At 35.8% G+C, this 21,806-nt stretch overlaps 1 protein-coding gene across 1 annotated transcript in view; it reads left to right on the forward strand.

The window, feature by feature from the left end:
• The first annotated feature begins 223 nt into the window (after window positions 1–223).
• Window positions 224–21,806, forward strand: part of LOC129257668 (inositol hexakisphosphate and diphosphoinositol-pentakisphosphate kinase 2-like) — a 35,089-nt gene continuing 13,506 nt past the window's right edge. The window contains exons 1-13 of the mRNA XM_064097967.1: window positions 224–260; window positions 2,167–2,338; window positions 7,828–7,861; window positions 11,281–11,636; window positions 13,544–13,626; window positions 14,432–14,586; window positions 14,977–15,078; window positions 15,422–15,583; window positions 15,937–16,058; window positions 16,701–16,802; window positions 18,936–19,022; window positions 19,535–19,652; window positions 21,436–21,598. Coding sequence (XP_063954037.1) covers window positions 2,322–2,338; window positions 7,828–7,861; window positions 11,281–11,636; window positions 13,544–13,626; window positions 14,432–14,586; window positions 14,977–15,078; window positions 15,422–15,583; window positions 15,937–16,058; window positions 16,701–16,802; window positions 18,936–19,022; window positions 19,535–19,652; window positions 21,436–21,598 — 1,501 coding nt within the window. The 5' untranslated portion in view covers window positions 224–260; window positions 2,167–2,321. The remainder of the gene's footprint in view (window positions 261–2,166; window positions 2,339–7,827; window positions 7,862–11,280; window positions 11,637–13,543; window positions 13,627–14,431; window positions 14,587–14,976; window positions 15,079–15,421; window positions 15,584–15,936; window positions 16,059–16,700; window positions 16,803–18,935; window positions 19,023–19,534; window positions 19,653–21,435; window positions 21,599–21,806) is intronic.

Raw genomic sequence — 21,806 nt, forward strand, 5'->3', positions numbered from 1 at the left:
ATTAAAAATTATCTCATTTCTTTTATTCTTCTCTTCTGTAAGTAAAAACAATTGATTAAAATCCTTTAAATCCTTGGTCCATCCCGATATCTTTTCATACACCGGTAATTGTTTACAAACATACAACGTCACGTGACGGATCTTATACCCGCCCGGGCCGGGCGCCCCGCGCCGCGCGCCGGTACGGTCCGTCCGGTTTTAAACTTAGACTCATGATATGCTTAGACTACGCGTGTGCACTGCATGCTATGCCTATGCTGGTAAGAATTATGTTACAACTTAGAAAGACTATTCACTACTTTTTTATGATTTACTTGAAATTAATAGTACCGGTACTTGATTTTGGGAAAGAATGCGTTTGTTGTAGCACTAACAGTAACATAAGCCCTCACAAGGCGATCTTCGGCGCGGCCGCGGCGTGCCATACCGGGCGGTAATCAAATCAAGAGGCCAGCTACATTCCATAGGCCATACCGGCATATTGGTGCACGCAATTTTTATGCACACTTATCCAATGGGGATATCACAATTTTGTGATGCTGTACAAATTGTAGGAGTTGGCAAGACAATTATGGTGGTGTGACCTTAATTCGTGCGTTACCTAATTTTGCGCACGGTCGAATATCTCAACGACTACATCATACATGTACTAGTAGATAGCCTCGACAGATTGGCAATTTTGTTTCGTCTAGATAGTAACAAGTTAGATATAATTATAAACGTGTTCATGCCTCATGGTCAGGTGTTAAAGAATAAAAAAGTCCAACTCCAAAATTTACAAATGCCATGGCTTGGCCTAGGGCTAGGCCCCCTATTTTGTTTTTTCTATAATATTTCTAGTATGAGTATATCCAGAGACCAGAGCATTATTTATCTGCTTTCCTTTTCCCTTACCTTTTCTCCTTTTTTTTCCTTGCTTAATGGAGCTGGAGTTTCTTTTGATTTTTTTAATAATTTATTTCTTCCTTTTTCTCAGTCTTCGTTCTTTATTAAAATATTAGGCCTACGGCCGCCTACTTATTCTTTATTTCATTAGGGGGAACTTTCCCCTCCTGAAATTTAAGGGATAGTGTACGTGTACCCCCCCCCCTTCGCTTCCGCCACCCGTGACAACAATAATTCTAGTGTTTAAAAAAAATAGTGAACAAAATATTGTGTGTCGGGTGAGAAAAAGACAGTCGCTGGATCACGGAGCTTCCTAATAGTAATATTATGTTTCACCGGAAACGGGTAGAAGCTTATTTTATCCAGCTCTGTGGTTGCCACTTTTCAGTGGTGGTCACGCTACAGCTTTCTTTTATTCAGCACAAGAGGGTGTGTTGCAGTATTCACGTAGGAGACTGGGCCAGACGAGAATAATGACAAATTTCAAATGACAAATGCCCATAAAGTTCCACCTTTGCCACTCGGAGTATCAGAGCGAGTTTTGTACCCTGATGTTTGGAGAGGTGTACAGGTAGCATACTGTAGTGTAGCGGTAGTGATGTGGAGTGGAGCCTACAGGGCTACATGTATATCACGTGAGGTACAAATAGATCTTAGAAAGTAAAATGTGATGCCAACCGAATTTATGCATTTTAACCTCTTTTTTTTTATTACACTTTTTCAGCCGAGTGCGCACTAGTTGATCGCCATGGAATTTTGAGATCGCGAAACCCTAGACCTATTTAATAATTCTGTCAAGCAAATTTGACTTTGGGATCTTGCCTTCCGTTTTGGTATTTATTATTTTGATTAATTTTGTGTGAACTGCGCGAAATTTTTGATTGAAAATCAACTTCATGATAATTTTAAATGTGCGCAAATTATGGTCACCCCATCATACATGTATATGTCCCCTCCACTAAAATTGAAAAAAAAAAAAAGGTTCATAAAGTCATATCTAACATTTACTTAGCAGTTCACATTGAAATAAGCCTTCATGAAGCCCCTGAAAAGAGGAGCGCTGAAATTAAATGAGAAGCCCCTGAATAATAAAAATGGATTCCAAATTTTCGAAAAAGTTAATATGAAGCCCTAGAAAAGGAAGAAAATACATGTAGATCTATTCCTCCCTGACACCGATGCCCAGGCGATGTCACTGCTCAGAATGTTTACAAATTATAGTAAATACATATAAATAATCAGTTATTATTTCTGTATTATATTTGCCCATAATTATTGCAGTAGATGAATCCATTGCTGACAAGACAAGGTTGTTGAGAGTTGCACTGACCCAAGACTTCATCATTCATGCCTCATGGAAGTACAAGAATTATCAATACCTCAGAATTCTGCTGGTGGAAAAGATAGGGTAAACTTCACTGTTGGAGAAATTCCAAATGATGCAACATCCCAGGTATGGAGGAAGAGATCTTTGAAATTTAATTATAAATTGTGTGTTACTAAATTTGTTCTCTTGGTTTTAAACTGCTACTAAAATTTGAGAAAATTTCTGATTGATTTTTTGCGCTCTTTTGAAGTTGAGTTACATGTACAGTGTATGACTTTATAAAGTTTGAAATGCGTATTCTTTTTGCATGAAGCGACGAAAACATTAAAGAATGTTTGCAGTATTACAGCTAGTCAGTAAGCTCTTTAACTTTTTTGAAAATAAAACTAGTGAGGTACTAATATCTTATTGTTGGAATACCTTGGATGGAACCTTGTATAATCCTATCTGGATGTTTAATGTCTGCAGGGCATCCTGCTGAACAGGGGCCCAATAAAAGGGACACACAAATTTGATCAAACCCTACAGTTATATCCCCCATACCCCCCCCCCCCAAGAAATATAGGCCTAGTCTATATATTTTCTTATGGCTTAGTAGTACACACATTTTTTAAATGGCCCATGCCAGACAAATTTTCTGTTGGTACATGTATGTAGCCACCACATTCCCTGAAGCTTTTACACTACGTTTTCTTAACCCCATACTATCGCGGCTTGGTGTAAAATTGGCAGAGGTAACAATGGCAGAGGTAAAAATAGCAGAGGTAAAAATGGCAGAGGTAAAAATGGCAAAGGTAAAAATGGCAAAGGTAAAAATGGCAAAGGTAAAAATGGCAAAGGCAAAAATGGCAAAGGCAAAAATGGCAGAGGTAAAGATGGCAAAGGTAAAGTGGCGGAGGTAAAAATAACAAAGGTAAAAATGGCAGGGTTATAAATGGCAGCGGTAATAATGGCAGCGGTAAAAATGACAGAGGTATAAATAGCCAGTATTAAACTCACATGCCAAAACTTAAAGCCCCTCCATGTACAGTAGATTAAATAAGAAAGGTTCTGAGAAGAAAATTGGAATTATAATGTTGGACTAATGGAAAGGGTAAAATTTTAAAATAATAATGTAGATCTTCTGCACCAAATTGATAATACTTGAGTTGGCATTTTTTTCCTTAACGTACATGGACGGCCTTCTCATGTCAGTTCGCTCTTCTAATATTCACATTTGGAGCACATTTTGGATCCCAAGTATTGTACTTAATTCATTACAGGGGAAATTCACACTGACATAAAGTTTATTGTAAAAATAGCAGATAATGATTAAAAGGATATTGGTGAGGGTTTTAGGGAATCCATCAAAGATTTAAAAAGCTATTAGAATTTTACATTTTAATGGTGACGTCATTTGCGAGCAGTTTTCCCATATATGGTGTAATAAAAATTATCAATGAAATGTCATTTTCTAAAAAAAAAGATGAATTTTTTTTTTATGTACCTTAAGTATATCAACATACAAATCATTTTACATCCGATCCTGAAAGATTTTTTTAGCAATCATGAACCACTGATTAAAAAATTGAAAAGCATACATTTTGGTGCATAAAATATGGGGCAGGTGCTAGTATATATATGACGTCACAGATCAAAATCTCAAACTTCTAATAACTCTCTTAATCTTTGATGGGTTTCCAGCAAGCCTTCACCAATATATTTTTCTGCAAATTTTACAATAAACCATTTGTCAGGGTGAATTTCTCCTTCAAAACAGGTTGATAGAACGGTACCTATGAAACACCTATAAATTTAAATCCCTGATTTGCTACACATTTCAAAATGCGGTAACCATTACCAACAGGACGTTTTGTTATTTTTCTGTTATCCAAGTTTTGCAAGTGGTTCAAAGAAATCCCGAACTCGTCTGTTTCAGCGTGTTAATGGTAGTGCACATTGGTGTTTACATTAAAAAATTTGTTTGGTATGTATGTGATGAAGTGCTATTCTACTATACGAACTGGCCAAGATAAATCCTTTCATCACTCACTAATTGAAATCATTTTGGCATGAAAATGTTTGAGTTTAATCATATCAACGATAATATATAGACCTAAAATGATGAAAAATATCAAAATAATATCTCAGTTCATAATACTCATTTCGTCGATAGGAGTCCATTTAAGGTCAATAATTATGACTGATATTAACCTGAAAGGCTCTGTCTTTTTCTTGTTGATGTAGCATGTCATGATCTTTACCTCTATCATTTTTGCCTCTGCCATTATTACCTCTGCTATTATTACCTCTGCTATTTTTACCTCTGCCACTTTTACCTTTGCCATTATTACCTCTGCCATTTTTACCTCTGCCACTTTACCTCTGCCATTATTACCTCTGCCATTTTTACCTCTGCCATTTTTACCTCTGCCATTTTTACCTCTGCCATTTTTACCTCTGCCATTTTTACCTTTGCCATTATTACCTCTGCCATTTTTACCTCTGCCACTTTACCTCTGCCATTTTTACCTTTGCCATTATTACCTCTGCCATTTTTACCTCTGCCACTTTACCTCTGCCATTTTTACCTTTGCCATTATTACCTCTGCCATTTTTACCCGGCACCACTATCGCTTACCCCACCCGTACTATCTTTAAAACGTTTATTAAGTTTTTTTCAGGGCCATATCAAGTTGGTAATCCTGTAATATATGTGGGGTTAGCCCACTTTTCAAAAGCCCAGTGTAAAAAGAAAGTGGGCTAAGCTTTATCCTGCACATTTACAGTATTATCTGGTTTAGGAGATTCTTGCTAGTTTACAATGTAAAAAGCATATTGGATATTCTCATGACAATGGCATGTCGCAGCGAATGCTGGATATATATATATATAAAAAAAAGGATCCATGTCATTTACCATTTGTGCACTAGACTGTATGGTAAAATGTGGGATTCATTGCAAGTATACTGTATAACATGCAATCGCTTAATCTAAATGCAACTTTAAAAGTCCACCCTAACAAAAAGTTGATTTGAATAAAAAGAGAAAAATCCAACAAGCATAGCACTGAAAATTTCATCAAAATCGGATGGAAAATAAGAAAGTTATGTATTTTAAAGTTTCGCTTAATTTCACAGAACAGTTATATGCACATCCTTGTCGGTATACAAATGAGACTGATGACATCATCCACTCACTATTTCTTATGTATTTTATTTATGAAATACTGAATATTCTAATTTTCACCTCATTGTCAAGTGAAACAAAGATTAATTCCTCCCTGAACATGTGGAGTTAACATTATTTTAATACTATATGCATCAGTCATGTTGGCCCTTGTTGTCAAATCTGTAAAAAATGAAAAATTGTATAATTCAGGCAATAAAAAACAAAAGAAATAGTGAGTGGGTGGCATCATCGACTCTCTCATTTTCATGTAAGTAAGTTGTGCATATATAACTATTTTGTGAAAAATAAGAAAAATTTTAAAATGCCATAACTTTCTTATTTTAAATCCGATTTTGATCAAATTTTCAGCATTATGCTAGTTTGATTTTTCTCTATATATTCAAATCAACATTTTTCTGGGATGGACTTTACCTTTAACAGGGATTATCTTCAGGGGGGGGGGGGGGTGTCTGACACATGGCAGGCCCTCACTTACAGAAAATTTGTCTGGCATGGGTCACATTGCAATATGTACATGTATTATGCCAGTTTAGGGGGTATGGGATTCACATAGTATTAGTACATGTATAATGTTGATGAAATTATGCAATTTAGTTCCCCTTTTATTGGGCCCCTGTGGCCACATTCAGCAGGACCCTGGCAGACATCCAGATTGTTATACACAAGGTCCTTTATGATGTTCAGGTAATGGTACCTTGTTTGTTTGATCAAAAGTAAGTTACATATATAGCTACCTGACTAATCTGTTCCATTTTCAATTATTGATCATTCATTCTGGGTTCCAAGGCCAAGTAAACCTTGTTTCTTTTGATTTCTTATCCCTTTTCAGGTTTTTGGTCTACTTACTATTTTTGATGAGACACGAAGCAATCGAAGTCCATATAATGAATTACATTGAAATTTTATATTGTAATTTGTGTATTGAAATTATTAATTGCAAATTGTATATTGATTACCGGTAGTAAGGTGTTTTTTTTTGTCTTGCAAAATTTCTCAAACATTTTTGAAAACTTCATTTATGAAAGAAACAAAAGAAATTTAAATGTACAATGTATCTTAATCTGCACTCAATAGTAGATGAAGCTCAAATATATTTTCAATTTATACGTGTATGCACTTTTGTTTCATTACATTTACAATTATATTCATCCCACAAGATAATGAATTTTAAGAGATAAAATTTTGAAGTAAATTGATACTTACTGTATTTTATATTTCATCTAATTACTCAGAACACAATAAAGCTGACTCGTACAGTTCTTAAAATTTGTTGTCTTTCAGCCCTCAAAATATATTTTTTTGAATATTTTTGTTATTGATTGGAAACCAGGTCTAAGATACACTGTACTTGGCTTGAGAACGTTGCTTTAGGGTCTTACATGTATCTACATTGTTTTGTGTGAATATTTGCTTAGAGTGATTTTGTCTCGCCTGCATAGCAGAGCGAGACTATACATGTAGGCACCGCTTTTCCGACAGCGGCGACGGCGGCAGCGGCATCAACATTCAAATCTTTAACCTACATGTACAGTAAGGTTAAGTTTTTGAAATGACATAACTTAGAAAGTATATAGACATAGTTCATGAAAATTGGACATACCGTAAGAGTGATCAAGTATTACTGAACATCCTGCTTGACTTTCAGGTCACATGACCAAGGTCAATGGTCATTTAGGGTCAATGAACTTAGACCATGTTGGGGAATGAACATCAAAATCTTAACCAAAGGTGAGGTTTTTGAAATGTCATAACTTAGAAAGTATATGGACCTCGTTTATGAAACTTGGACATAAGGGTAATGAAGTATTACTGAATATCCTTCTTAAGTTCCATGTCACATGATCAAGGTCAAAGGCCATTTAGGGTCAACGAATTTAGGCCATGTTGGGGGTATTTACTGAATTTCCATCGTAACTTTAAAAGTTTATGGAGCTCATTCGTAAAACTTGGACATACGAGTAATCAAGTATCACTTGATATCCTGTGCAAGTTTAAGGTCACATAACCAAGGTTAAAGGTCATAGGGTCAATGAACTGTAGCCATATTGGGGGTATGATTTGTTGAATTACCATAATAACTTTAAAAGTTTATGGATATAATGTTTTTTTGAAATGTGGACATACATGTAGGGATCAAGGCCAAATGTCATTTAGGGTAAATGAACGTAGTATTACATGTATATTATCATATTAATTGTGTTTTTTGTGAATAATTATTGTATAGTCATTTTCAAAGTCAGCACTGCTGCTATAGTGAATCGCGTAATGCAGGCGAGACTGCCAGTGGTGCTCCACTTGTTAGATACCGTAATCATATGCATGTTACATGTACATACATGTATGTAGAAAAAAAAATGAAACCATTTTCATGCTTCATGCTTGTTAATTATGTTCTTAATCTTAAATTCAATCATATCTACATGCAATTCGATTTTCCTTTCTAGAGGATCTAACAGGTTATCCAGCACAATGCAAAAGGTAACTATGATTGAACTCTTGTTGGAGCATAAACATGTAGACTTGCATGAGGATAAGCTATGGCATTCTATGGTATTGGTAACAGATCCTGCTCTCAACAGTTTTCAATGTGATGGTTTATGTGACCCATACCATTTCTCAACAAAAGGTCAAACCTGGTGGTTATGTAACCCACTCCCACTTCCAAAGTTATCAACACAATTTCTTAAACAATATTTCTTCAGGTACACAGTATCATTTGCACTGCATCATTACTAATCCAAAACCCCAAGAAATTTAATTTAAGGACGTTCCACAGTTATGTTTGTGCGCATTATGATCTGCGCATAGTTTACACTCTGCGCGCTGACGTCACAATGGATGAACAGGTGATTAATTAGCTGCGGGTATGAGCTGATTTTTCCCATCTTCTGCACTTTAACTGCAGATCCGATGCGTTATTTCATGAAGATAAAAAATGGAATTATTCCATGGACCATTCAAAAAAAGATTCTCTACAATTTCAAAATACTTTACTCTGCAGGGCTGCCAAGAATCACGAATATTACCCGAGTTTGAATAAATGGTAGAGTGGTTTTGATTTTTTCTTCACATAGATACTAAGCATTCGGCGCATTTTTGGTGTTTTAAAAAGCACATTTGCTCTGATAAAAATGCTGATAGTTTAAAAACAAGCACATGAACCCCTATTTTTTAATGTTTGTACCTCTAAGGTATACCTTCCTCTACAACTCTGCAAATTTTGGTGAAAATGACATGGATTTTGAATAAAGTGCAGCATTTATTGTACGTTTGTAGTTCGTTACTGAAATTTTACATTTTTTAGATTGGGATTTTGTTATCTTTTACGCCATTTTTAAGAACTGACAGTGCTGTTAAACTTAAATTTGCAAACAAATAGCACTATAAATAGATTCTCCATTCTATTTCTAACGATACAATTATTAACTCTCTTGCGAAATTTGATGACTTTTTCATGTATTTTGACTGAGTAATAGAGGTTTAAACTCATTGTAGTAATCTTGGGCGGTCTAAAAATGCCAAATTCTTTTGAATGCGCAATTCTTAAAAACGTCAATTTGGGTGAACTTTGAAGCTCTATAGCAAAAAATCAAGCACATGGACCTATGTTAATTTTTGCATATTTCGAATATTAAGGTTCTAAAGTATCTATGTGCAAAGTTTGGTGAAAATGACATGGATTTCACTTTAACTGTGGAACGTCCTTAACTTATTAATACAGCATACCAGCTTCTCAATAACATAAATGCATTCGTCTCCACAAGTGATCTTTGTAGGTTTTTAATTTTATCTCCAATTTTCATTTTATACTAAAATATGCTAATTAAAATGCTCAATACAGCTTTCTAAGCTTTCTTTTGACTGAGGCTACATATTGCTTGGGGGGGGGGGGGCCCTGAAGGTGGTGCGATTTCTCCTCAATTGAATAGGGGTAAATGTTCTAGAATTACATGAACATGACCCATACATTGTACCTTTAGGGATGTAGGGCATTATTAATTCAACATCAAACTCTATGTTGATCATTTGGTTTGATTTTCTAAACATGGAGAGTAATATTTGCCTAGAGTTAGTTTCTATCCAATTTATTTTCCTTGACTTCATCATTTGTCAATTGTATTAGTACTTTATTTCGCAAGCACGGCATTCATTTTCAGCAAATTTATTGTCTCATGGTTCTTTCTGATGCAAGGGAAACCAGTGGGCAAAACTTCTCCTGAGATTATTGTCATTACTCATTACAGAGACAACATTTTTATACAGAATACAGTTTGTAGCTAGTTATGATAGTGAAATAATGTTTTTACTAGGTCCACTATTCCCTCTACAAAATATTACTTAATCACTCAAGATACATGTATTTGGTTGGGGATAAAGAACCAGTGGGGCCTTTTGCTTAGAAAATAAAATATGAGTGCGTAAAAATCACCTTCATTTAAATGGGTTTGTTTGACATGCCCTACTGGTAATCTGCCCAGAAGGGGCCATGTAAACCATACTGACTGAACACAAACATTGCTTTACTTCAGAAGCCTATTGATATTTCTGATTGTGAAAAAAATGCTTAAAAACCAATCCTAATGAAGCAGATTCAAGAAAATGTACAATAGGTTTGTATACATGTACATGTATCTATGGCTAGTTGTTTGCTCTTGATCTGTTTGTATGCGTACTGTATAATTTTCTGAAATTCCTCTCTAATGTCAGTTCCTTTTGTTAGACAGTTCTGTCCCTCTGTAGCCTATGGTTTTTAACCACTTGGTATGAAGTTTCCTCTGTCAGTATGCATGCCTTCATTCCACTGACATTTCTGGATCTAGATTATATACCTTACATGTACAAGTTGTCAAATCTACTCTCAAATTAGTTTCCAGATACCGGTAACTCTAACTATTTTGGAGGATTTGAGAAAAACTTAAATGTACCCTGTCTAGGCCTACAGGTCAATGGTCACAGAGGTCATATTTTAAAAATGTTACAAGTTGGCACGTATGGCAGAAGCATACATTTGACAGGCTTGAAACCATCTTGTTACATTCTATTTTGGATCTTCTTGTGAAAGTTAGTGCTGATCCCTGTTAAAAAAAAAAAAGATCAAATTAAAGCTGCATATACAGGTACAGGTACATGTTGTACATGTTTGCCCCAAAATTTCAATTTTACTGTAGTATGTTGAATACCGATCGTATACTCTACACTTAACCCTATTAAACAATTCTTCTCGTACAAATTATCATAGTCTTCTCAACTGTACTTGCATGAACACTCTTACAACCTGTATTGTACACAAGGTAAAGTGTAACTAATTTGGCAGTATAGTCCTTCTTTCAGTTGAATTTATTATGCAAGGCTGTGGAACTGGTGCTTTAGGTTATCAATGTAATGCATGGAGCTACACATACAATGTAGAGCACAGTACATGTAGATAACACTTAGAATTAACCTAATCATGTAAAGAAGCTGTACATAGCCCAATCACATGTTGCATGCTAATATTGGTTAATCCATGTGTTAAACATGTAAGAGTAAGTTGGTTTTGAAAATCATATTTCATTCCATTCATGTATCTGTTATGTAATTTTTTTTTCATATGAAGTGCATGTTTGGTAAATATTGACAGACTTGACAAATATCAACAGATGAATACACGTACGTAGCAGTGTCCATGTAAAAAGCTACCGGATATAGTGGAATATCGAGCAGCATTGCAATAATCCTCATTAATCACCATTTTCTTAACCTTTAAAACTAAATAGGTGAAGGGTATGATGTACATGTATGCATGTCAGCCTTTATTCTTCAGAGAGAGGACTTTTAGTAGTGCAGTGTCACATTTACATGTAATCATTGGGAAATAAAACTCTAAAATGGACTTTTCCTCCCATATCAATGTACAGGCAAATGCAAACAATGGACTCAGCTCTTCGCCATCCGCTGTCTCAAGTCTGTCTCGCTGGGAAGCCATGGAGATCAAACCAAAGGTTGTCGTCGGGATCTGCTGCATGGGGAAGAAAGCCAGCTCAAGACCGATGCGGGAGATCCTCCATCGACTCGAAAAATTTGAGTACATTTCCTTAGACATTTTTGATGAAGATATGATCTTGAACGATCCTGTGGAGAGCTGGCCGGTTTGCGATGCGCTCATCTCATTCTTCTCTACAGGCTTTCCATTACACAAGGCCATTGATTACGCCAAACTACGCAAGCCATTGGTCATCAATGATCTGGAAGCACAGTACAACCTACATGATAGGTATGTAATCAACATTTTTTACTACATCGGTATTGAATTTACATTATGATCACATGGCATATTGACATTTTCATGGAATTCATATGGGCAGAATATCTGATTTTTATCAGGTGCATAATCCCACACATTCACCAGATTGTTCAAGGTGAAAATTGTCATTTTTATTATTACCATGATTCAATTCTATTCAATTTCAATTTATTCAACCATAAAAATATGTATATACAAACCATACAGTGTACATAAAGTGTGCAATAAATAGTACAAAATATGGCTAGGACCATAAAAAACAAACTGCTTGTAGAGAATGGCCCCAAAACAATAGCATTGACAAAATTTACAACTAGAAACAGAAAACTAACAAAACACAAACAAACTTTATCAGCAGATATAAATGCAAATATATAAACATACACACACCCACACCCTCTCACACACACAAACCCTGGTAATTTCATAGATTTTCCATTTAGTAGGCCCTACACCTTTTTTAAAAACAGGATACAGTTGAGCAATCTTTTAGGGAAGTTGGGAGTTGATTCCATTTTTTTATACCGACTAAAGCTAGTGACTTTAAAGAAGAAGAAAGTCTCACTTTTGGAACATGGAAATTATCTTTTTGTCGAGTAGTATATGAATGAACATTTGAATTGAGTGAAAACAAATTGCAATATTTTAGTGGAAAAATCTGATTTTTAACTGAGTACATAAAGATTAGAGTATTTAAAGTAATTACATGTAGTTCATGTAGAGGTAAAATATTCTTCTTTTTGAAAAGGGGTTTACTAGCACTTTGCATATGGGACTTTGTAATTAATCGGATTGATTTTTTCTGTAGGATATATAGTTTTAGAAGGTGTGATTTGTATGTATTACCCCAAATATAGTTACAATAATTCAGATGTGGCAAGATGATGGTTTAGCCCAACAACCATAGTGCACAAGCATTTCAATTAATTCCTGAACTGGTACTCATTTTATTTGAGTCGATAGACAATTGTGATTGAAAGTTGAAACGCCTTTTCTGAGGGAATATGCTCTGGATAAAAGTTAACCCATTCTACAATCCAGGCGTATCCTTTAATAATGTACTTTGGCAAGACCTAACACATTAGCCACTTTTAATACATTGATGTGGACAAAGATGAGCCTTTAGTTTGTAGATCTAGAAGATCCAAGATTATTTGAACTTTAAATTACTTGTTTTACCACTTTGATTTGCAAGTTTTATGCGAGTAATAATTCACTTTGTTTTTATATTTGAATGTATTGGATAAGATGAAAACTTAAAGGAGAATGAAACCTTGGGAACAAGATAGCTTGTGTGAAAACAGAAAAATCAAAGAAACAGATGAAACGAAAGTTTGAGAAAAATCGGACAAATAATGAGAAAGTTATGAGCATTTGAATATGCAATCACTAATGCTACATGTATGGAGATCCTCAAATTGGCAATGCAACAAAGATGTGTGATGTCACTTGTGAACAACTCTCCCCATTACTTTAGTATATATTTCACTTAAATTGCCTCTTTTATCACATCTATCAGTAGATCATGTGTTCCTTCTATAGTAGGGCATGTAATACAGATTTTTAAAGAATATATCATGGATAAAGAGTTTGTATCACCATAAGAAAAAGCAAAAAGAGACATTTTGAGGGTATTTTATAGTCCATCAAAGGGAGAGTTATTCACATGTGACATCACACATCCGTGTCGCATTGCCAATGGGAGGATCTCCTTAGCATTAGTGATTGCAATATTCAAATGCTCATAACTTTCTCATTGTTTGTCCAATTTTTCTCAAACTTTCTTTGTTCTTATTCTTTGATTTTTCTGTTTCGATACAAGCCTACTTGTTCCAAAGGTTTCATTTCCCTTTAACATTGTGTTTGTTCCCATTCAGGAGGAAAGTGTTTGAAATTCTCTCTCAGGAGGACATACCAGTCCCTAGGCATGTTATCCATGATAGAGATTGTGACCCAGATGGTATGTACAGTATATTTACCCATGATGGGTTTGATAATTCATGTTTACCCAACAGATGTTGATTGTCTTGTTTGCAACTCTTAAATGTCTTTTATTTTGGGGCCCCTTCAGTAATGGCCAACGATATGCTTTAAAACTATTTACCTATTCCTTGTCTCCATTGCAGAAGGTAGTTTGTGAGACTTTTTCTTCACAGAAAATACTTTTGAAAATATAACTATGTAGTAACTCTATTTTGAATATTTTGTTTTTCTTACTGTAGTCAGTCAACTCTTGTATACAAGACTTCTTTAAGATGAAATATTCCTGATTCTCTCTTGAAAGCTAGGTCCAAGGTATTCATGTGATATGTCCTTTAAAGCCAAAATTCATTTTTCACAACTAGTATTATTAGAAGAGCAGTCTATAAAATCATGGTTAATGATTAAAATTTCTTGATACATGTATATATGTAGTAAGTTCTGAAATCATGGATTTTGAGTGAAAACCAAAGTAGGAAATCACCAACATAGATGAGCACAAAGCACACAAAATTTTTGTGTTCTGTCACAATGCCATGCTTGTGTTGTAAAATACTGAACGATAATTCATTTTCCACAATTATTCAATTTTATGGTGTATTTCTGTTGATAAATAACTAATTGCGTGGTCATTTCTTGGATTTCTTGTTTAAAGTTCTGTTATTTTGGTCAAGTAAGTAAAATTTTGCCTAAGTTGAAGCCATTTCATTATAGCAGATGCACCATCTAAGGCAAGTTTGTCTCTAGGCCTATGTTTTACTTTCTGTTCTGTCTCTCACATTCAGATTTCTTCCTCATTGAAAATGATGATGACTTGGAGATCAATGATGTCATCTTCCGCAAGCCATTTGTGGAGAAGCCTGTATCAGCTGAGGATCATAATGTTTATATTTACTATCCATCATCAGCTGGGGGTGGTAGTCAAAGGCTCTTCAGAAAGGTATTTAAACAATTCCATTGTATTTAGAGTAACATTTGTGTTGATTGCTCCTAATGGAAATCTGTTTTCTTTATTCTGACCTTATGTAGAGACCAAAGTTTTGTCAAATGTAAACAAAAAAAAATACCACTTCAAAATTACTAATTGGCATTGCAAAATCTTTTGTCTTCAACTTAAGTGTCTTGATTCTAAAGGTACATGTAAATGAAAACACTGCTACAGTTTTTGTCAAAATGAGCAAATGATATGATAATATGACTACTCTTACAACTGAATTTTCTGGTGATTAAAGAGCTCTGATTAATGTCTTACAGAGTGCTATTTACGATTGTTCTTAGACCATACTTTCATGTATTGTAAATACGTATTTGTGTGTTTGCTGTTTAACAGATGCGCAATCGTAGCAGCATCTATTCACCAGAGAGTCGCATAAGAAGGGCTGGCTCTTATATGTATGAAGAATTCATGCCTACTGATGGCACTGATGTGAAGGTAAGAACTGCTCATTTGATACATGAATGGGGGAACATTTTTTTTTATTTGGAAGGTAGTTAAAAAGAGACCTTTTCAGGTGGAATGAGATTGTTGCTGAATGTCTGGTGGCCCGTTAACCATTGGGAAAATTTAATCATTTTGCATATTTATTTTGAATTGTTTTAAATAGAGTATGGTTTAACATAGATTAGGGAGGTAGTTTATAAGTTATCCGATCCTAATTGTGTGAGAAATGCTTGCACATTGACTTTGTGTTTGAAGTTGGGATGCATTGACCAATCTCAAGGTTGACCTGAAGAAACCTCAATAGTGACTTTGAATGCCTCCTTGTATTGTGCAGGTATACACGGTAGGACCAGACTACGCCCATGCGGAAGCCAGGAAATCACCTGCCCTAGATGGTAAGGTAGAGAGAGACAGTCAGGGTAAGGAAGTCCGTTATCCAGTCATACTCACCAACACAGAGAAGATGATTGCAAGGAAAGTCTGTCTAGCATTCAAGGTATGACTCAAACATTTATCTTTCTAAGGTTTGTAGTAGTTCACATATCGGGTAAGCGGGGGTTGAGGGCCCTAAGCCTCCAAAACTCTTGAAATATCCACCAACAAATTTATGTGAATAGGTCATTGTGCATTAAAATCTATGAACACAATAGGACTGCTCTTATTGATAGTCTCTATGTACAGTTGGTGTTACACATTTTATTTTCTTACTGTCAGCCCACCAAGGTTTACTGTCTATACTTTCCATATGGTTAATACCACACATTTTGGCATCTTCAAAAGTGAAATTGTCAGGCCTCTCTCATTTATTTAATCTGCTTTTACATTATATTTCCATTCCTGTCCTTCCAGCAAACAGTATGTGGTTTTGACCTGCTGAGGGCCAGTGGCCGATCCTATGTGTGTGATGTAAATGGATTCAGCTTTGTCAAGAACTCAAAAAAGTATTACGATGACTGTGCCAAAATCCTTGGGTAAGCTACAGTGTGTTTCACGTCTTATTGATTAAAGGACAGTTCCTTTTAACCAATTACTGTATTTTTTTTTTAAAGAAAAAAATTAGTTTTGGGTAATTTTTATGTCATTTGGAAAGTAATAGTTTTCAAAATAAATTTATTTTTATGTTATGTACATTTAAAATATTTATTTGGCACTTCAAAACATGTTCATATGTGCATGAGAATAGGATGTCGGTCTTAATACAAATGTAATATTTGTAGCAGTCTTCCTGGTGCATCAATTGACAATTGGGGAGGAAGAGAGCGAAATATAACACTTTTTTAATGACTTTGATTAAAAAATATCAGTTCTACCAAACAAGATCATTTAGACTCTGTTTGCCAAGGCAGAGGCATTGTGATCATTGTAAGTAATGTGAACACAAAAAAATGTAGTTGATATGTTTATTGTGTACTGTTTTCTTACTTTCCTAGCTAGTGTACTCCATTCTCAACAGCCCAAGTTTTGCTATTCAGAATTTACTTGAACAGTTTGATATCACAACAATTTCAAAGTATGATGGTTGTAAAGCAATAGAGTGGATATAATTCTCCCATCTCCTTCTTTGAACTCATTTTTCCAACTTCTTCTCTTTCTTCCAACGGCATCTTGTGTAGGAACATGATCATGAGAGAGTTGGCTCCCAAATACAACATCCCATGGCAGATGTTCACCTTAGATGAAGAGATACCATACATGCCTACCACTTCAGGAACTATGTAAGTCAGTAATATTGTGCAAATACTAGGCCTACTCATCATCAGAATTACACCCATGAGGTATCCTCGTTCTTAGAATGATAAAAAAAGAAAGAGGGTGAGGAGAAGAAAGCAGAATAAACCGTCTAGTTGATTTTATGGCACTCATTTGATAAATTTACCTTTTTGTCTCGCCTGCATAGCAGAGCGAGATTATAGGCGCCACTTTTCAGACGGCAACGGCGGCGGCGTCAACATCAAATCTTAACCTATGGTTAAGTTTTTGAAATGACATCATAACTTAGAAAGTATATGGACCTAGTTCATGAAACTTGTACATAAGGTTATTAAGTATTACTGAACATCCTGCCTGAGTTTCAGGTCACATGACCAAGGTCAAAGGTCATTTATGGTCAATGAACTTAGACCATGTTGGGAGAATTATTTTCAAAATCTTAACCGAAGGTTAAGTTCTTGAAATGACATCATAACTTAGAAAGTATATGGACCTAGTTCATGAAACTTGGGCATAAGGTTGATCAACTATTAATGAACATCCTGCTCGAGCTTCAGGTCACATGACCAAGGTCAATGGTCATTTAGGGTCAATGAACTTTGGCCAAGTTGGGGGTATTTGTTGAATTACCATCATAACTTTAAAATTTATGGATCTAGTTCATGAAACTTGGACATTAGGTTAATCAAGTACCACTGAATATCCTGTGCGAGTTTCAGGTCACATGACCATGGTCAATGGTCATTTAAGGTCAATGAACTTTGGCCGTGTTGAGGGTATTTGTTGAATTACCATCCTAACTCTGAAAGTTTATGGATAGAGTGAATGAAATGTGGACATGGGTGTAGTTGACAAGTCTTAAGTCACCGTTCAAATGTCATTTATGGTCAATGAACATGGTATTATGTCATTATATGAATGGTGCTTTTGTGAATTATTATTTTATAGTAGTTTTCAAAGTCAGCACTGCTGCTATATTAAATCGCGTAATGCAGGCGAGACTGCCAGAGGCGTTCCACTTGTTTAGTAAATTAGATAGCTTGAGAGTCGGCAATAAGGGCCCTGTCTTATGTAGCGCAGCCTATAATCTAGGCGAAGGCTGCAGCTTTTGTCTTTGTCTTTACAAGTCTGATGCTGTTATGCGAACATTAATCTGATGCATGAGACTACCACCGTTGGTGTATGCGCGCACCATCTATACACTCTGGTGTTGTGTATATTCTTTTTTTTTTGTTATTGATGAATGTCTGGTGGCAGTTTTATGTAACAAAAAATTGGCAGCAAATCTTAGTTGATAACAAAACAGCAATAACATACCCTATGCAAGTAGTGTCACAGTGCATAGTCTTCCGGATCAGACGTGTTGCTGACGTTTCGCTTAACAGCATCCGACTCTTAAGGCCAGTACACAGTGAAAAGGTTAGAGGTTAGCCATGTTGTGTAGTCTTGTGTTGTATATGGCTATATGATGATGTCATGATGGTTGTTTAGGTGTCACTGTATACTGGCCTTGCTCGCTGGACTGCTCACAACCTAGGCATGTGTGTGTGTTTGTAATTGAGTTTTGTCAGATGTATATCAATCAGATATGATTATTCACGTCTGAGACCGACCTTTAACGTCACCATCCGGAAGACGTGACCAGGGCTTGAACCTCTGCATCAATTTGTAACTTCCCCCACATAGCTTGGATTACAGGCGCATGCCACAGCGCTGAGTTGGCCTAGGCCAACCTCCTTTCTATACCTGTCAACAGTATAGGTTTTTCTGTTCATGGTTTATTGATCACGTCTTGTTGAAATCTTCATCAGGCTATGAATATTGATTAGTTATTTGGATGGGATATGACCCTTGACCTGTCAGGCCCTATTATTCAGGCTTACATATTCAGAAAGCTTGCATTCTGGCCTATTCATTGATCACAGCCGAATGTAGCACCCTGTTACGAGGTCCATGGGAAAGAAGCATTCATGATTGGGAAAGCTCAGTAAGCAATTCTTTTCATTTGAACTATCATTTAGATAGCAATTGGATGATTGACTGAATTATTTGTGGCTTATGGTTTGCCGCAATAAATATATGAACTCTAGTGGTCACATAAATATAAACAATCTGTAATTGTGTTTTTTTTCCACTAGGATGGAGCTTCGATGTGTGATTGCTATTATCAGACATGGAGATAGAACGCCAAAACAGAAAATGAAAATGGAGGTCAAGCATCCAAAGTAAGATCTATTGTATATTTCATGAGTAAATGAAGCACACTGAAAAGACCCTGACTACACCAAAAGGTGAAATTGGCAAATCATATACCTCCTGACACAGTATGATGTCAATATAATTCAGGCCAATAAGAAGCACAATAAAGCCTATTTTTGAAACTTACTCACCTGGCAAGTGATGAACATGCATAAAGCTTGCAGCTTAGAGATTTTTAATTAGTAAATTTCACTTTTTTTACCTTCAGTTGCGGTCCAAAAGAAGATTGTAAAAGTATAATATCAATAGGAATATTATTTTGCTAGAATATTATTCTAAATTTTCTAATTCTGTATTCTGCAAATCCTACCAATAAAGACAAATTCTTGGTGAATAAGTTAGAATCTTATGCCCAAACTAAACACAACAGAATTTCTAATCTGTTCTTTTAAAATTTGTTGTTCTTGTAAAATGTGCAGTTGTCTGTAAGAAAATAAATTATTATTTACCTGAATTTATTTCTGTCCATTCATTATAGATTTTTTCGCCTCTTTGAGAAATATGGTGGGCGCTCTAAGGGTAAGGTCAAACTTAAAAGACCTGAACAACTGCAGAAGATTCTGGATGTGTCAAGATATCTCCTTGGAGAACTCAAGGTATATCGAATTTCAGGCCTTTAACTTCTTTGTTTTAAGGAACATTTTATTTAACAGCACAAGTGGGGGTTTGATATTCCATGTGGCGTGCCGATGTTAACCCTTTGCATCCGACTGGCTTCTGCCGAAGCGAAATATCAATATTTACTATTTTTGTCTCTAGAAGCATTGTTTTGGATCAATTTCTTTTGAAAATTTCAAATTAGTTATGGACAGCAAAAGGGAAGCTCTTGTGATGTTTTCATGTCAACATAATATAATAGAATCATGAAAGAGACATATACAATATACATATACAATTTTATAACTACTTACAAAATGGACAAATTGCAGCACTTTCTGACAATTTGCGCTCTTTTAGAGCTCACTCATTTTAAAAAATGTATAATTATGAACACATTTTGTATAAAAATTTATTAAAATTGGACCAGCCAAGTTAAAATCCAAATCTCTCTTGTTGCTACAAGAAACTGTCGCCAAATGAAAATGTCTGTTTTTGTTGAAACAACTGAAAAGGCATTGTTGAAACACCTGTTTAAAAACAATGTCTCGTCATCGGCTTGTCAGATGGGATTAAAGCAGGATGGAACTAAGCGGTTAGATTCCTATCCTTCATAACACATCCCTGGTACAACTCTCAAATCCCAGTGAGAGGAGCATCATGCAAGTCAACAGGGTATCCTTGGCCATGACCTTCAATGGCCTTGGATTGATTCAAACCTAGGTATATGGAGGCGCGATAGCTCAGTCGGTAGAGCGGGGGATTCGTATTCCGGTGACCCGGGTTCGATTCCCACTTGGTGCGCTAGTGCCCTTTGGTAAGGCATTAATCCTCAGTACCAGGTCCTTCGGAGAGGACTTTAAGCCGTCGGTCCTCTGGTTGCTTGCTTACAAGCATTCATGCTTTCTTAGCAATCAGGTAAAAAATCACCACCAAAACCAATATTTAATAGAATGTCAAAATCATTTGGCCATTGTAAAATGATGAAAAGCTCAAAATGGACTGGAAGGAGGTTCAAGGTATATTCTGATTGGTCGAGAGGCTAAATTTTGATTATGGTTCCCATAATTGCAGAGAATTGTCAGCCTTTATCAGCCAGATATATTATGAAGCTTTACATTAGTTAGCTTTTTGAGCAATTCAGCTCGTCATCTGGGCCCCCTCTTACAAAGAGTTGTGATTGATCCAATCAACCACAACTATGGAAAGCCAGCGACATCAACATCTAAAAACACATGATTGTTCAAAGTATTTTCTAGATATGATGTATATTCATACAGTCATTATTTTCCTGAAAATTCAGTGTGCTTCTCTTTGTTTACAAAGGACATTGTGCAAAATTACCTGAAGAAAAAATTATGACGTTGTGGGATTTCCTTATACATGAGATTGATCGTATTAATCGTAACACTTTGTAAGATGGGGCCAAGAACTCTGTAATTGGTATAATTTTAAATACTTCCTTGTTTTGAGGGTCTTGTGTGAGAAGCAGTCCATTTTGTGTTGAAACTCTACCCATTTTATACACACTTACCAACAGTTCATGTTTAATATTGAGACAATCTGGATTTATGGTGAAAGAGAGAGCCTCTTCAACCACTTTGTTCCAATTTTTGTGAAATATGTATCTGCACTATGTCCCAATCTTCAACCTTTCTTATCCTTTTTGTCTCAGTCACAATGTCTTGGGTTTCATGGTTGGCAGGAGCACAATCACGGCTCTCAGTGGATTACTTTGAGCTGTGATTTAATCCGCTTTTCTGTTTACTATTTAATTGTCAGTGGCAGAAGCACAGGAGTCAGCCTGAGATTGAAGAGAGGGAGTCTAAGCTAGAGCAGTTGAAGGCAGTCCTAGAGATGTATGGCCATTTCTCAGGGATCAACCGCAAGGTCCAGCTCAAGTACCTTCCAAAGGGCATTCTCAAGCACTCCAGCAGTGAAGAAGGTGACAGTTTATTCTTTTAAAGTCTTTTAAATTAAGGGTTTATCATCTTGGGACCTTTTCTTCAACAACACGAATTCACTCTGACAGTTGCCATAGTACTTGTCAGAGGCCAATGCTTATCAAATTAGCAATCTTAAATTCAGTCACCACTGACAGTTGTCAGTGGACAAATGTTGATGAAACACCTGTTTGGATACAGAGGAGTATG

This window comes from Lytechinus pictus, chromosome 3, assembly GCF_037042905.1.
Source record: "Lytechinus pictus isolate F3 Inbred chromosome 3, Lp3.0, whole genome shotgun sequence".
Lineage (NCBI taxonomy): Eukaryota > Metazoa > Echinodermata > Echinoidea > Temnopleuroida > Toxopneustidae > Lytechinus > Lytechinus pictus.